This window comes from Lepidochelys kempii, chromosome 11 (genome assembly GCF_965140265.1).
Source record: "Lepidochelys kempii isolate rLepKem1 chromosome 11, rLepKem1.hap2, whole genome shotgun sequence".
Lineage (NCBI taxonomy): Eukaryota > Metazoa > Chordata > Testudines > Cheloniidae > Lepidochelys > Lepidochelys kempii.
The window spans coordinates 61,117,201-61,134,138 of NC_133266.1; the positions used below are offsets into that span (position 1 = coordinate 61,117,201).

The following is a 16,938-nucleotide window of genomic DNA, read 5'->3' on the forward strand; positions in this document are numbered from 1 at the left end:
TAAACTAATGACACAGATACTATCGATGCTGGGAAGATGAAAGTAAGACTGAGCTAGGGGAAAATAAAACCAAAAACAGACACCCCCCCCACACAGACGCATGTCATAGCAAAACCCCTGCTGACATAGCGATAATGTTGCTATGGTTATTTTAAATAAAAGAGCCCTTTTATTTATTGTATAATTCCACTCATTGCCCACAAAACCACTTCCTTTTCTATGAAAGGGGCAACAGTGTGAATTCTCCCTCAGTTTTGAAAACTTAAGACAGACGGCTGGGGCTGGTGTCTGTGTCAGACAAGTATGAAGTCAGGAGTTTTAACGTTCTGTCTCCTCTGCTTTCAGTTGGAATCCCTCTATGGTAAGTGGCGTTTGGGGTTTTGCTTCTTACAATAATCATCCATAAAGCATTTAAGACAAACAATGACCAGATATGTAAATGGGGAATGACTGTCAGGATAGGGTGGGGGGGAGGGGGGAACAGTTAAGAAAAATAGTTGCCAAGAGGAAAGAGGTCAGCCTCAACCTTACCACCACCAAAGAGGTTGGTCTGAGCTGAATTTGTGCCAGCACAGAACATTTGCGCGGTCTTTGAGACCCACAAAAATATGCACTTTGCAAGTAGACAAGTGAAAAATGTAAACAGCCAGGTACCTTTCAGATATAGCTAGTGTAGCGGTCTTCCCTTATGGAGCATAATCTATAGAAATGTAAAAGTGCATCAGGTGCCTGTATAAGGAGATCCATACTGAGCTATTGATTTCAAGGAGGAGTCAAGTTTAGGTGGGGAATTCTTTTAACTTGGAAAACATATATGGGCTGGAGAAGTGGTTTAGGTCATTTATATTGCAGGATGGAAATGCAGAGTGATTTACAAGGAGCCCTGGGTGATGCCATCGAGCTGACCATGACCATAACACTGACAAGGCAGTTTATGGGATTCAGTACCCTATCGCAGCATTGTAGTCTGCAAAGTATAATGCCACAACTCGCTTCCTTTTAACTTCTCTGAAGCCCACTTTCCATTACATACTAGTCCAGTGCAGAAATTCAGTCAATATTTGATTAAAAGAAGAAATCTCATTAACCTACATACTGTTGTAGGATTTAGTGGGATTTGCCCTAAGTAACAGTACTCTGAAGTTTGGGATTTGGTGGGTATTATTACTAAGCCCCATTTAAATTTGTTCCTTTGAAGGTCATGCCTAGGGCCATTGGAAATAGATGGTACTGAAATTCCAGTGATATAAAGTAGGTTTAAAGTCTCTGTGGAATTTTAGTACTTCCAAGGTTTTATGCAGAAATTAAGTTTTTATTTAAGTAAAAAAAAACTTCAGAACGTTAGCTAATGTAGTGCCGGCATCCTAGGCCATCAAACTGGCAGATCGAAAGAATGGATGAAGTCCTGACCTTATGGAATGCAATGGCAAAACTCCAATTGACTTCAGTGGAGTGAGGATTTCAATATCCCAAGTAGTGTGTGAGCTGGCCCTTGTCTCAATGAGGAGTTAACTTGAAAAAGCTATTAATGAAAACCAAACATCAATACGAACCACTTCCATTTTAGCAGAAACATCCAGCTAACATGCTTTATCCAGTGTAGCTGGACTCATTGGAAAGGACATTTCATATGAAAAGAAGGAGACTGCAAATGCATGTTCTCTCAGACACTGGCATTTTTTTGACGCTCAATCTGGGAATCAGGGGGAAAGGAGGAGCAAAGGGAGAGAAAAGAGGGCGATTTCAAAAGCTCCTCTGAGGGAAAAAATGAAATCTCATAGGAAATGTTTTTCTACATTGCTTTCAACATATAACACGGTAATTATTTACTATTATTATTAAAAAGGACAAGACTGGGTGAAATAAGGGGCTGTTTGGTTTAGAGTATCTCAACAAGGATGCAAAGAATTTATGGAATATGTTACCCCATAAAATACTATTTCCAAGCATTTTAGCAGAATTTCAGTAGGAAAAAACATAGCAGCATTTTAACAAAAAATGCATGCAAATTTGCAGGCCCTAGCCCTGCTCTATGGATATATTTCCGATCAGAAACTGTGCCATGTAAATTAAAATTTATTTTGGTCTTTGCGACTTTGTGGCATATCTTGACAAAGAAATCACTATGAGAATGTGCAGCCTCAGGCTCCAGTTCCTACCCAGACTTCTATTGACTTCATTTAAATGGAATTTGATCTGCATAAGGCATGCAGGAATAGGCACTAAATGGAGAAAATGAAAACATCAGGCCTTCAATCTGACGTGAGTTTTTTGTATTCATTTAGTTTACCTTGGAAGGGCTTAATATTGGTCCCTTTTGAATTTCTCCCTCAAACAAATTTCCCTTGCACATTGCTCCACAAAATCTCCAAGAGATTCCATATTCGTAAACTGCCTGTCTAAAGGTCATGGTAACACTGCCATAGGGCTGCAGACCAGACAGCGGTGGGGTTCTGGCTGTGGAAAGTTGTCTATTCTATATTTTTCATGTAGCCATTTAAAAAAGTTAACGTTTGCCAAGTGTTATCACGGGTTACAACAGAAACCTCCTATTGTCAGTGTAGGGAGAAACCATATTCATCTCAGATACTAGGGTGGAGGTACTGAATGGCAAATGCTGACATTTTAATAGGGACCACCATAATACTTATATTTATCCTATAGCATAGACAGGCAAGTAGGATATCTGTGGCCAACACCTTTTTTCCTGTAGGATAGCTCTGCTCTTTGAGTCTGGGCCCTGATTCTACAAAGACTTGTGCACACACTTAGCTTCAGACATGTGAGTGGCTGAACTGAGTTCAGAGTGCATCGGCTTAGAGTGGCTGGAAGGGTCAGTGCTTCAGTGACTTAAAACTGTAGATATTTTCTTTATGCTACTGGAAGAAAAAAAGTAATCCAAGCTCATCTTCAGCAGCAAATACATGCAGCTGAGATTGTGTTGGTGACTTTCACGAGTATGTTACAAGTAAAGCTCTGTTCTGAGAGTTAAACCGCAGAACAAAAATGCCCTCATCCCCACCCAACGGTCCAAGACTATTCCCACCCAGCCATCCCACCCTCAACTCCAAGTTTCAAAATGAGGGTTAAACTTTATTTTATTTTTTTAAGTCTGTTATGGCCAGATGCGATTTTACCTGAGCTGTTTGCAAATGGCATTGAGTCACGGACCAGTCTGAAAGCCAGTAGCAGCTGGTAAATAAAACACCTATTGGTCACTGGCCATCCAACCACCACTGGTGCAGAAATCCATGAGCCCCCACCAAAGAGCCCACTGACTCTACTGAAGATGCTCAGGAAGATGCTCTAACTCAGGAAGCATGTTGGCCGGACTGAGTTAGAAACATAATTTAAATCTCTTATGGAAGCCAACATAGCTTGTGCACACACACACACATGCCTGTACCCATCAGTCCCACATTGCAACCAGAAATGTAAGTGGCCAGAGTCTCCTTTTCCTTAAGCCAGGAGAACCTCCACTTAAGTCCAGAGTTACACCTGCTTGTGAGATTTTAACCCCTGCCACAGTCTTCTTATTGCTATTGCATTATGACAGCCTGATTTTAATGAAAAAAATACAACCTTAAAGATGGCACCATTCCAAATGCTTTAATACAGAATAGAAAGAGGGCGTTTTGCACTCTGTATAAAAAACAGTGCTTATACATCCCACCCTTTACATCATCTACGTGTATGTTAGGGAGCGACATCACAAACGTATCTAGCTAGTTACTATCCAGGATTGATGGGGTCCCAGAAGTAACATCCAGTCTTGAAAGCAGGAAAAGTTATCCATGTGGACACAAAAATCTCCTTGTCTGCCTCACTCCACAATGACTGATGATAATGAAAAAGCTTATGATGTTGTACTGGCCTGTCAGAAGTGTTACACATTCCAGGTGATTGGGTGAATAGGATTTTGCAAAGCTGTATCACTTGTTAAAGCTGCACATTTGGGACAGCGAAGACAGCAGAAGCAACCACTAGCTACTGGCAAGAACTTTAAAGGTTCAGAGGTTTGCACAGTTTGGAATTCATTTCCACCCAATACTACCTAGTAGTTAGAAAATAGTATTCACTACAATTTCTATATTAATCATCTCGCAAATTTCAGAGACATTTTTGCAATACTTCATGACAGTCTCCATTTTGGCAAGGAAAAACACAGCTTTCAGTGGCAAAGCTAACTTGGGCTCATGAAGTATGCTTGTGAAACTGGTGATCTTTTGTTGTTCTCTTATACATCATTAAAACCTCATTCACAGGAGTTGCTCTCTTTATGCTGCGATCATCACAGAATCATTAAGGTAAGGCTGGAAAGGACCTTGAGAGGTCATCTACTCTATGCTGAGGCAGGACCATGTATACCTAGACCATCCCTGGCAGGAATCTGTCTAATCTGTTCTTAAAACCACTCAATGAGAGGGACTCCCTAACCTCCCTTGGTAACCTATTCCAACACCTAACTATCCTTATAGATAGAAAGATTTTCCTAATAGCTAACCTAACTCTTCCTTGCTGCAGATTTAGCTTGTATCTGGTCTACAGAGCATAGGACAAGGAGCAGCATCCTCCCCCTTGTCGTCTTTTCTCAAAACTAAACATGCTCAGTTTTTTAGTCTTTCCTCATAGGTCAGGTTTTCTAAACATTTTATCCTTGTTTTTGCCCTCTTCTGGACTCTCTCAAATTTGTCCATGTTTCTTAGTGTGTGGCAACCAAAACTGGACACACTACTCCAGCTGAAGGCTCAGCAGTACAGAACAATTACTTCTCATGTCTTAGAACACTCCTTTTAAGACACCCCAGTATATTAGCCATTTTTGCAACTGCATCAGATTGTTGACTCATTCAATTTACTCAATTTACAGTTGACTCACTCAAACCCCAGAGACTTTTTTGCCGTACTACTGCCTGGCTGCATTTTCACCTGTTACTCCACAGAGACTGATTATTGCATCATATTTACCAAAATGTTTACTCAGTGAAGTGATCTTATTAGTCCTCAGTCTTCTTGAAGGTGGGTGGTTCCAATTCTGGGCCCAGGAAGATACAAACCATCCTTCAGTTGGCCACAGTCCCACATGAATTGTACGCTTAATGACCCTCCTCCACCATTTCTATTGCTGGTCAGCAGCAAGGACGACACCTATGCACCTCAGCATAAAAGACAGATCACCACCACTTGAACGAAAAGAATAACTCCATTAGCTTGGAGCAAAATTAGCTTGCTATCCTCGATGTGGACCAGCCACTGGGGAGTTCCCACACTAAGCCAATGTGCTACATAGGTTTTTAGGGTGAAAGTCACTGCTGTATAAAGCTTATGGCCCACTTAAGCAAACATAATTGCATAGTCCCATTGACTTCAGTGGGGCTATTTGTGGAGTGAGATGCGATTAGCGTTAGAAAGCGTAGCAGAATTTGGCCCTATTTAACCAAAGCAATTGAACCACAAATCTAAAGAGCCCCAGACTATTATTAAATACCCCTCAAAAATATTAGATCAGATTTAAAATACGAGGCAAACACTGTAAGCTTTACACCTGATACATTTTCAACTTTTTTCTTCCCTCCACTGATTTGTCCATGTGGTGCCTAATTTTAAAACTAACTATCACACTATAGCTCCTACAATCAGACAGTCTTTACAAAATCGTTACTTAAAATAATTAACAGTAGCACAGCAACTTTCCACCCCCATCAAGCAGCAAGAATTTTAATGTTCATCCTGTCTCTTGGTGCTGGCACTTTCTGTATTTGTTACTTTATTGTACAACAAGTTTTGGTCTGTAGTTTGTACTCTGGAGCAGACATCTATATTCCAGCTGGGAGTTTTACCTATCTGTCCTATCACCACACCAGTGGGAATGGGACACCAATATCTTGACTGTCAGCATACTTGGCAATAGCCCTGGAAATGGTACAGACTATTAGAACTATCAAGGGTAACAGACTGCATAGTGGACCAGAGGCCGTGTGATAACAGCAGAAGAGTATGACTCAGTCATATAACAGCAGAAGAGTATGACTCAGTCATACAGGGGTGACAACAATATTTTGTTTCTGTAGCACCTGCCAACTGAACACCTCAGAGGATTTTACAAATATTCAACAACATAGAAGTGTCTTTGGGCACCTGCGAGGGATGTACATATTACTAAATGTTATGAGGACACTGAGGAATGGAGGGACTTGCCCAAGGTCACTCAGCATGTCTGTGGAAGAACTGGATACAGAACTCAGATCTCCCTACTCCCTGTACATTCACTAGACTGCACGTTCTTGCTCTGTCTCTTCAGGATGCATTAAGGTCTAATGGAGAGTAAGGTAGCGAGAAGCTTGCAGCCATTTGATTCTTCAAGTTCTGCCTCAGCCCCCTCCCCCCACTTAATACTTTTTACTACTGGGAACGGAGTTAGTTGTCAAAATACAACAATTTTAAAAATAATGTATAATAGACATGACAAAAAAACCTAACGTTTTCAAGGATTTTTTTAGTCTAACAAACAACTGGTATTTTGGATGTCTTTGCTAATAAGGAGGGTTAAGAATACTTGGTGCAGGAGTGCCGAATTGCTTATGGCACTTCTCTGGCCAACAGGCAGCAAGTATGTGAACAAGACTTCAAAGAAGTAAAAAGCATGAATATGAAAGACCGCTCGAGTCCAGAAACAGAGCATACTTGGCCAGACCCTGCAAAGATTGAAGTGTGTAATTATCTACACCTGTGTGTCTGTAGAATCAGGACAAGATTGCAAGCTCTTTGTATTTGTATTTTACAATAGCTTTGAACAGCACCAAGCACAACAGGGGCTAAGTCTGGCTGGGGTCTCTAGACAATACTGGAATATCAAAACAACAACATATTGGCTCATTAAAATTCTTAATTAACTATTTTCACTCCATTTCCCTAGCATAGCAAAATAAAGTTGTTTGAAGTGAGTCTTTCAATCCAAGTGACTTTTGAAAGCCTTACTGAAAATATCATCTGATGTGGAGAGTCAGACTTTTCTAGCTGGTTGGCTGACATCCTTCTGATCTTAGGAGCCCTGATAAGAGAAATATAAGGCCTTGACTATCATCTGAGTACATGATCCAATAACTTCTGATTTTGAATCCTGTCTAACACACATTCCCTCTGTAGCTTTAGGCAAATTACTTAACTTTCACTTTCAGTTTCTACTTGCAAAATACAGATAATACTTACTTTGTATGGGTGTTATGAGAATTAATGAATGCTACGTAAGTGATTGATGTTAATGCTGGATCAATTAATGCTCTTTAGCTTCTGATGTTAATGTTTTGCAATGATTTTATTGCATTGTAGGATTTTATTTTTTAGCACTAGATAATGATGTCACCATCTTAACATCACATTATGATCCTTTAGTTATTTTAAACAGCAAATTACATTTTATTTTTCAGGAACTGATCACTGTTCGTCACGTCAACTATGCAAAAATTTAGGTAAGAGCCATTTTTAAAACATCTAATATTTCCATAAATTATCTTAAGAGAGCTGTAAATATTTTTTGTATCACAATATGGTGGTTCTTGAAATGGAAACATGTCCTTCTTTACAAGGGACATTGCAATTCATCTTCCCAAAGACTCCTACAAAAGCCAAACTGGGAGGTACCAGGAGATCCTCAGTCAGGTGTTTTAATGGACTTCTCAAAAAAAATTTGAGTAATTTTTGCTGCATAGGAGACGATGGCTTCTCTTTTCAGGGATTTTTGTGAGTACCTGAGGCCAGAGTGGATGTGGATTTTGGTTGGTGCGAGTGGGCATGGGGTGACATGCCTTTCCCCCCACCCTAGCAAGCTTCAAATGATAGGAGATATAACCATGTCAATTATTAGGGTCAAACTTAATAGCAATTGCATAGAGAAAGGATGGTTTTGTGAATAAGCCAATGAACCGGGACATAGGAGATTTGTATTCAATTCTACCGCTTTGCAACCTTGGGTAAATCTTTGTGCCTCACTTACCCATCTGCAATGCTGGGTTCAGTGGGGGTCTCTAGGCACTACCATAATAACTAGTATGCAGTATCTAAAACTAACAGTGACCTACACCAGCTTACCCTGGGTCAGTGCACATGTGTTCCCGCAGCATCTTCACAAGCTATTTTACCCCTTGTTTCAACATCTGAATATTAAATGTGCCCAGCAACAAGACAGAAGAGAATTCAAGGGTGTCCATAAGTGATATAGGATATATTTATCTCTCTTTCCTGCTGTCAAGAGAATGCTCATTGTGGGTTACTCCCCAAAAACACAGTGGTAGAGACCCACGCTTAGTAGAGTCAAGTGCTACAGATGAGTTTACCTGGTTTGATAATTACTTGGAGATTATTTTTTTCTCTGCAGAACAACCTACTGTCTCTGATCCCCAGGTGATGGTTGAATTTCACAAGGGGATCTTCAAATTCAACTTCAGCAACCCTAAAAATGTTACTGAATTCAGCATGACACTGCTGAAAGGGCATGAGAAGGAGGCAATCTGTGCAATCCACATGAACAATGGGAAGGCAATACCTGAATCTAAGACCACCTACTGTGAGCCAGTGAACTCGGGGAACAGCACGTCCTTCATTCTCAAAAATTTGGAAAGCAAGCACACGGGCATTTATCTCTGCTGCCTAGAAATCCTTTTACCTGCTCCCTACATAGAATGTAGGGTAAATGAAACCTATTTGTATATCCATGGTAAGTTCACAGCCCCTCTTTCCTTACTCTAGCTTTAAAGATATATAAATGAGAGTCAAGTATCAGGGGGTAGCCATGTTAGTCTGTATCCACAAAAACAAGGAGGCCGGTGGCACCTTAAAGACTAACAGATTTATTTGGGCATAAGCTTTCGTGGGTAAAAAACCACTTCTTCAGATGCATGGAGTGAAAGTTACAGATGCAGACATAAATATACTGACACATGAAAAGAAGGGAGTTACCTCACAAATGGAGAACCAGTGCTGACAGGGCCAATTCAATCAGGGTGGATGTAGTCCACTCCCAATAATTGATAAGGAGGTGTCAATTCCAGGAGAGGCAAAGCTGCTTTTGTAATGAGCTAGCCTCTCCCGAGTGTTTCTCTAAGATACCAAACAAACCTTGAATTAATTCTAGATTAGCACAAAAATCCATTCTGAGATTTATCTGCATGTGTCGCAGGCAAAGTCTTTGTTATCAGTATCTGTACCAGAAGCAATACATAAATCTAACTTATGGCCTGCTCTAGAGAGGTGCTGAGCACTCACATCTCCCATTGGAGCTAATGGGAATATGCTGCTTACCTCTTTGAATCAGGACCTAGGTCTGTTAAGTAATTTGGGACAGTCTATCAAAATCTAAATGACATTTTGCTGTCTACCTGAAAGGGGCTATGACTGCACCCCCATGGGTACCGAATGAACATCAATCATCTTCTGAGTTGCCATTCATTGTGTCGGTGATATCTCATCCTGGCTGGTTTGCAAGTGTCTCTCCTCTAGCTGAACAAGTTTATAATCTATCTGTCCAAGCCCTTGCCTTCGTTCTCTGTTAGGATGGATAATAAAACCATCCTCCCAGTTTTCCCTCTCTTGTCCTTCTGTACCTTCCACCCTGCAGCATCTGTGGAATACCAGGGTAACCATGAAATTCAATGGCCCATGTTAGGTCAGACCTGATGATCTAGTGGTTCCTTCTGACCTTAAAAATAGATTAATCTATGATCCAAATCCTGTCACTTCTCTTGTGTAACGTTTCCAAAAGCTACCCCTTCCTTGGTGTCTGGGCAGCCAGATTTCCCAGCCATGACCTAGTCATCTCATGCCTTGACTACTTCACTCTCCTCAGGTCTCTAATTTTGCCTCCCTCCATTTCATCCAAAATGTTGCTTCCAAATTCCTTTCTCTCACCAGTCCTTTGGACCACTGACTCCCCATTTGTGCTACTCATTAAATTAATACGCAGTCTGGTTTGGGCCTTCTAGGCCCACCCATGATGCAGCCCTGGTCTCCTTTCAGATTGTCCTTTGCCCCCTCCACTCGGCAACCAATACTAGCCTCAATGCCTCTTTCACTTCTTCCTCACACGAACTCTGGACCATTGCTGCGTTCTGCCTAATGCTCAGTGTGTCTTCCTTGAGACCATTCACATCATTTAAAGCCTCTCAAAACACTAACTTCTGCCATTTCCCCCACTACTTAAAATGCATGGGGTTGTGAACCTGGAAAAAAAAATTTTAAAAGCCAACTGGGTCACTATCTTACTGAAGCTGGAAAATGATTCTCCCTCCCCACCCGAACCCCAGCACACACTTCTTTCAGACCACTCTAAGCACTGATCTCACCTACACAAAGTGTGTGTGTGGGGGCGGGGGGAGAACTTATATTGCTAATCCTCAGTGATTTTTTTTTTTTTTTTTAATATGGTCAAGACTCAGAAGCCTGCTTTGTATCAGAAATGATGTCATGGATGCTTATTGGGATCACTGCATTTTCCGTGGTTTCCTGTATCTGCTGCATAATAGCCTGTTGCTTAAGAAAGAAGGTAAGCGATTTCCATACACAGTTCTAGGTCCAAAGTGGATACATCGAGGGCCTCATTTCGTGAGATTTAGGGTCTCTCTTCATGAGCAACTTTAAAGCCCTTCCGCAGCAGCGCTTTAATGTGGCCACACGTGTAGTCACGACACCAGGGCTAGGAGAGCTCTCCCAGGGCTATTAAAAAAAAACCAAAAACCAAAACAAAGAAACAAACAAAAACCCAACCACCTCCACGAGGGGAGTGCACTATCTACACTGCCACTTTACAGTGCTGCAACTTTCTCACTCAGGGGTCAGTTACAGACGCACGCACAGCATGTGCCAAGTGTGTTTCAAGGACGTGGAATTCAGTCATCAGGGACAGCAGCTCAGATTTAATTTTTCCAAGTCAGACTAGCCTATTGATTAAAGGCCTGGAGCCACAGGAAGAAGGAGCAACTCTGCACAGGTGAGCAAAAATACCTTGAAGAAAATAATCAAGTGAATTGCTTCCAAAGAGGGGAAACAAATTACTGGAGAATTCCAGCTCTGTTCCAGAGCAAAGACGTCTTAAAAACAAAAGGACAGAACAGCCACAGAAGAAGAGAGTTTTGTTGAACAGCGTCTGCTTTCCTCTTCCAATTTGTGAAGTTTGAAGGCGAACACCAGCTGCCTCTGACTTTATTATCCACTGAAAGCAGAGAGAGATTAAATCACCCTATTAAAAGGAGAAAGGCAAGAGAGTGAATGGGGGTGAGAGACTATCAACTAAATTCAGCAAAAAGAAAAGGAGTACTTGTGGCACCTTAGAGACTAACCAATTTATTTGAGCATGAGCTTTCGTGAGCTACAGCTCACTACATCCGATGAAGTGAGCTGTAGCTCACAAAAGCTCATGCTCAAATAAATTGGTTAGTCTCTAAGGTGCCACAAGTACTCCTTTTCTTTTTGCGAATACAGACTAACACGGCTGTTACTCTGAAACTAAATTCAGGGCATTTTCTTTGCAGACAACGCAATGTGAATCCAACTCCCATGAGTTCAACAGTGAATATATGCCCATGGCAGCAGTGAATGCAGCTAGAAAACCAACATTTTAAGGTTGTACTATGCCTTTTTACTGAATCATTCTTACGTTGTTAGCAACAGGCTCTCTGTGGGGAAGGGTTGGCCTGATCTGCCTCCAACTGACGTTAGGAGGGCTGTGTTATAATTTATCTGGGTACATAGTGCCATCCAACAGGAATGGCAAACTAAAAGCAAAATCCCCAAAGAACTTACAGATCAGAACAACAGACCAGTCCCCAGAAATGTTAGTGCTTCAGAATAGGGCAATGTCATAACTTCAAGAATGAGGAACTGATGTGAAGCTTCAATTGATTCAGACTCTTGTGATACCACATTGTTCCCAAAATGACTCTGGGAAAGTGCATCTAGTTCAGCTCTAAGTACATCTGCTTATCACACTTTGGATCATTATAATAAAGGCCAGACTCTGGCTGTTGGCTCAGGTGTGGGAGGGTGTCAGGAGCTTTTGCCTGACTTGGGCCCTTATATAGAAAATCAACCACAAGTTAGAACGGGAGCAGAGCTAGAAGCTGGAGTGATTTAGGCTTGTTTACAACAAATTCTTAATTTCTGTTACAGGTGTGAACTTGCAAGTAGGTCACCTGTGGCACAGGAAATTCCCTGGCACCTTCAGCCTCCGGCCACGTGAAATGTCAGTTTCACAGCCAAAGAGATTTTCCCAGACTGAACTCAACGATACCGATCTGCTCAACAATGAGATGTTCGCTCTAGAGCTATTTCCAGTTGTGTTTTGCTCTAGATATTCTGTGTTAATTTGGGCATAGCCAAATCTATTGACTGCACATCCAGTGTGACAACATAAACCCCCCCCCCACACACACACAACACACCATGTAGTTGAAAGGTATAGAATGTTTCCTTGCCAAGGATTTTGTTGCAGTGCTGCATAGGGCGATTATATTATACCTTCTGCAGAAGGTTTCTTCTGTGATACTTCCCACTGGAAAAACCAAAAAACTAACTACCTCCACAGCCAACTCCAGCAGCGTGGCCAGCACAGCAGCCATTTTACTGTGCATATTACTGCTTTGTTATGGACAGTTTAGCAGGATTGGTCTTCAAACTTCTTAACAGCACCACACTAGGATACTTTAGTGTACACACACTCACACACAGTCTCTGTCCCATGGATTGGGACTCCAGACAATAGAGAAACAATGGAAGGAGAGTGTAATCTACTTTCTAGTGTCATCTAGAATCTCAGTTATTGTGCATTTTTTTTTTAAGTTTTTTGGATTCTCACTACATCTTCACAACCCACAGTGTAGGGATCCTCTTTTCTATATAGAGCTAGGGAAATTACAGAATTTTTTCCTAGAAGAAACAAATTCTTCCAGTATACATATTGTATATTAAAATCCCAAGACTGTGGCTCTTAATTACATAAGTAAGGGCAGCAGGATCAGTCTCTACATGAGAAAGCAAGGCAGCGCCTCCTTATTCCATCCCTTTATTTATCTATATTACAGCATATACATGTTAAGGTACAAAAGACCAGAATATTCAAGAGTCCTTCATCACCTAGAATGAGAGGAAGATGAAGTTTCAGTCTTAACTTGGCACTATCTTGCTTTTGTGGCTTTGCATCAGACCTTTATTATTTCCCCACAGGGGTCGGAGGTTACCGGTACTTCACATTCCTAGAGCAGTTCAAACCCTGGTTCACCTTCAGAGTCTGTCGATACTATGCCTTAAATGGCCCACAGGGAATCAAACCTGAATATCCTGCCAGGCAGTGCACAGCACATTACTGCTCAGTTACTCTAAAATTAGAGCATCATATTAAACCCAGTGTCTCTAATTCATATACGGAGCAGAAATACTGGTAAGAAATACTTCCATTCTCTAACGGACAGAAAACCAGCTGGCTTCTGCGATCAGGGACAGTTAACCTTAGCAAGTAGGACAGTTAGCATCTCAGAAGGGCTTCTCCACAACAACAGCCCCGGAATGAGGTGGTTTTGCAGACAAGGGCTGAAAGTCCCCAGCTACTTTCAGACCAGCATATGGAGGGAAAGAGAAGCAACAAATAATGAATGAATAATAAAATAGCAAACCGGAACATCTGTGGCTAGAGCGCTACATCAGAACTCGGGTCTGGGTGTAGTGCTACAGGCTCGGCTACTGGCCTGCTAGGTGACCTAAGGACTTCCCCTTTCTGTACAAAGGGGATAAAGATACTGCCTTCCCGGGTAAGCCCCTTGAAGATCTACTGATGAAAGACGCTAAACAACAATCCCAGGTTCTTACATACCTGTGCGATGTGCTGACTATGAGAGCCCTGTATAATACCTGTGAGAGTCCAAAGGAACCTATTACTAGACTGAGAAGGAATCTCATGAAACAGCAAGTTCCCAAAGGAAAGGTACAGAGACCGGAGGTTGTATATTATCAGAAAACACCTCAGAGAAGGTGAGGGTCTGCCCCAAGTGGCTCAGGTGAAAAAAAAAATAGTCGAGTTCTAGAAATGTCACATTTTCACACCCTGTTACAGAGATGAGCCTCTCTTGATGAGCTTAGCAAAGTTTTAGACTAGACCATTTCTTGGTTTTTGTATGAGATCTCTCTGCTCTTAATAAATCTGGTTTTTATTACACCACGTGGCTCTCAGACTGTTTGGGAAACTTCACGCACCATCCTGAGGAAAGAAACCGCTCAACCCATAAGAGGAGGTAGAAAAGGGAAGAGGGTGTTTGCAGTTTATCCCTGCAATGAACTGGGAGATGTGCTTTATTTATGGGTGACAGGTGTAATAGGCCAGGGCCTGGCACAGCTGCTGCTGACCTGTTGCAGGACACTTGGGCCGTGGTGTCCTTGCCTACCCCTGTCTCTTGCTCTCCCCGAGGCCCCCACCCACCATTGCCTGTTGAGTCCCTACTCAGTCCTCTCCACTCCACCCCCGTGACAGGTTCCACCTGGGGTGTCACCTGGAACAGTAGTAGCACTGAGCCCCCTGACCCATAGGCCTGGGCTCCCTCTCACACAGTGCTGCTGTGACAAGCTGCCACGCCTTCCAGCCTGCACTTTCACCAGCATTCACACAGCTAGGGACACACCCAGCTGCAGTTACACGCAGGCTCTCTAACCATCAGCTTCCCAGCCTTGGACCCCTGCCCTGGTCAAATCTGGCCAGTATATGGGTTTAAACACCCGGTCCGCCTCTAACTCAATGTGAAGAGAGCAATGCACACTTGTAGTAAGCAAGTAGAGATTTTCCGCAAGCACTCCAGTCAAAGCTCACTGGTTTGGATTAAGACAAAAAATAAATTAACTATAAAAGATAGATTTTAAGTGATTATAAGGGATAGCAAACACATCTAAGAGGATTACCTAGCAAACAAACAAAAACGCAATCTAAACAGTGTACTAGATAGGGTGAGAATCTGCTATTCATACCAATCTAACTGATGGTACAGGCAGATTTGTAGATTCTTAAGGCACAAGCTACACTTGCTTTGCAGCTTGGAATCCTCAGGTGTTTCATACACAGGCTAGAAATCCCTTTAGCCTGGATCCAACACTTCCCCCAGTTCAGTCTTTGGTCCTCAGGTGTTTCCAGGAATCTTCTTATGTTGGGAGTGAAGAACCCTGATGTCACTCCCTGCCTTATATAGCTTTAGCATATGGCAGGAACTCTTTGTTTCAAAGCTTGGTTCCCAGACCACTTTGTGGAAAAATACTGACATCACAAGATGGAGTCCAGCATCATGTGGCCTGGTCACATGTCCTTGTAGAGTCATAGCAGCCACTACTAACAGGTTGTCTGTAGCCTTCTCAGGAAAGCTCACCAGGTGGGGGATAAGATTCTCCCAAGGCCTATTGTTTTTCCTAATTACCATGAATGGGCCCTTCATAACCAGCTGTCTGGACTAGAAGCATTTTGTCTAGTGGGCGTTACCCAGGTGTAACTACATTTGAAGTACAGATACATAGTCACTATTTATAACTTCAGATACAAAAATGATACATGCCTACAAATAGGATAATCATAATCATAACTTCTCCATTGGACACCACACATGGCTTACCTTGCATAAAATACATAACATAATATCACTATGAATATGGGGTGCAGTGTGTCACATGCCCCTCTCCAGAGGTCCCCATCACTTGCTGCACCCCTCCCTCACCTCCACCCCCCCTCCCCGTGAGGTCGCCCGCTGCCTCCCTCTTTACTCCCCTTACCCCAGAAGCCAGCGGGGCTCAGCTCTGGCTGACCACCTGGAGTTTGGGGCTCGGGCTGACTGGCAGCCCAGGGTGGCCCAGCCAGGGCTCATCTGGCCGCAGTGGCGGGGGCAGGCTGGGGACCTAGCCTCCCCAAAGGGGGTGTTCACGTGCCTCCCGTGGCTTTATTGTTATGAATATTACATGCGACTCCATGTCTCTGTTCAATTTTGTATTGCTGCCTACTTGAACTCAAGGAGTTAATTCAAACCACAGCTGGTGGCTGGCCTAGGAAAGGAAGCTAGGATGATGAGAAGAAACAGTCACAGGTATGCACTTTCAAACCAGCTAAGAGAACATTGGGGTGATCACTGGCAGGTGTTACTTCCTGGGGCTAACAACACTGCTAGGACACTTTTTTTTTTTTTTTTTTTTTTTTAAGTCCAACACACAAAAGATCAAAAGACCATGACTGATTAAAAGGTGCCCTTGCCAGAAAGGGGAAGGGCGAGTGGTCAAGTCAGCATGCTGGGAGGCTGACACACAAACTGGGGGAAAAGTAAGAGCTGCAGGCCATGTCTTTCTAAGCAATGCCTAGGGCCATGTCTACACTACCCCCTTATGTCGGCCAAACTTCTATTTTTCACACCCCTGAGCAACACATCCCCCGAGCGACATCGTTACGCCAGCATAAGTGGTAGTGTGCACAGCACTAGGCTGGCGGGAGATGCAGCTACAGGAGAGATCTTATAGCAGCGTCCCTGCATCAGTGCAGCTGTAAGCTCTCTAGTGTAGACATAGCCTAGGTATCTAGGCCAGGAGCAGCTAAAGGGCTAAGGGCTTGTCTTCATGTGCAGCTGTAGTGCTGAATGAAGATGCTCCTATGCCTAGTTAATCCACCTTCCTGAAAGGTGGTAGCTATGTCGACGGGAGAACTCACTGTCTACAACGGGAGGTTGGGGGATTAGGTTAGTGTAACTAGGTCACTCAGGGGGTGGGCTTTTCACCCTGAGTGATGTAGTTGTACCGATGTAAGTCTGTTGTGTAGACCTGGCCTACGTAAGAGCCATATGGTTAGGCCTCTTTTTAAAATGTTACCCAGTGGAGAGAAGTCAAGAGCAGAGATTGATCTGCTGAAGTAGTCATGGTTGGTCCCCGGGTGGGGAGGGGGGGG

At 42.8% G+C, this 16,938-nt stretch overlaps 1 protein-coding gene across 1 annotated transcript; it reads left to right on the top strand.

Moving 5' to 3' along the window:
• The first annotated feature begins 256 nt into the window (after window positions 1-256).
• ICOS (inducible T cell costimulator) lies at window positions 257-14,107 on the top strand. Its single transcript, XM_073304764.1, has 6 exons — window positions 257-361; window positions 7,427-7,468; window positions 8,374-8,712; window positions 10,424-10,536; window positions 11,522-11,612; window positions 12,159-14,107. The coding sequence occupies exons 1-5, from the start codon at window positions 304-306 to the stop codon at window positions 11,609-11,611; spliced, it is 642 nt and encodes a 213-aa protein (XP_073160865.1). The 5' UTR covers window positions 257-303; the 3' UTR covers window position 11,612; window positions 12,159-14,107.
• The last annotated feature ends 2,831 nt before the right edge of the window (window positions 14,108-16,938 follow it).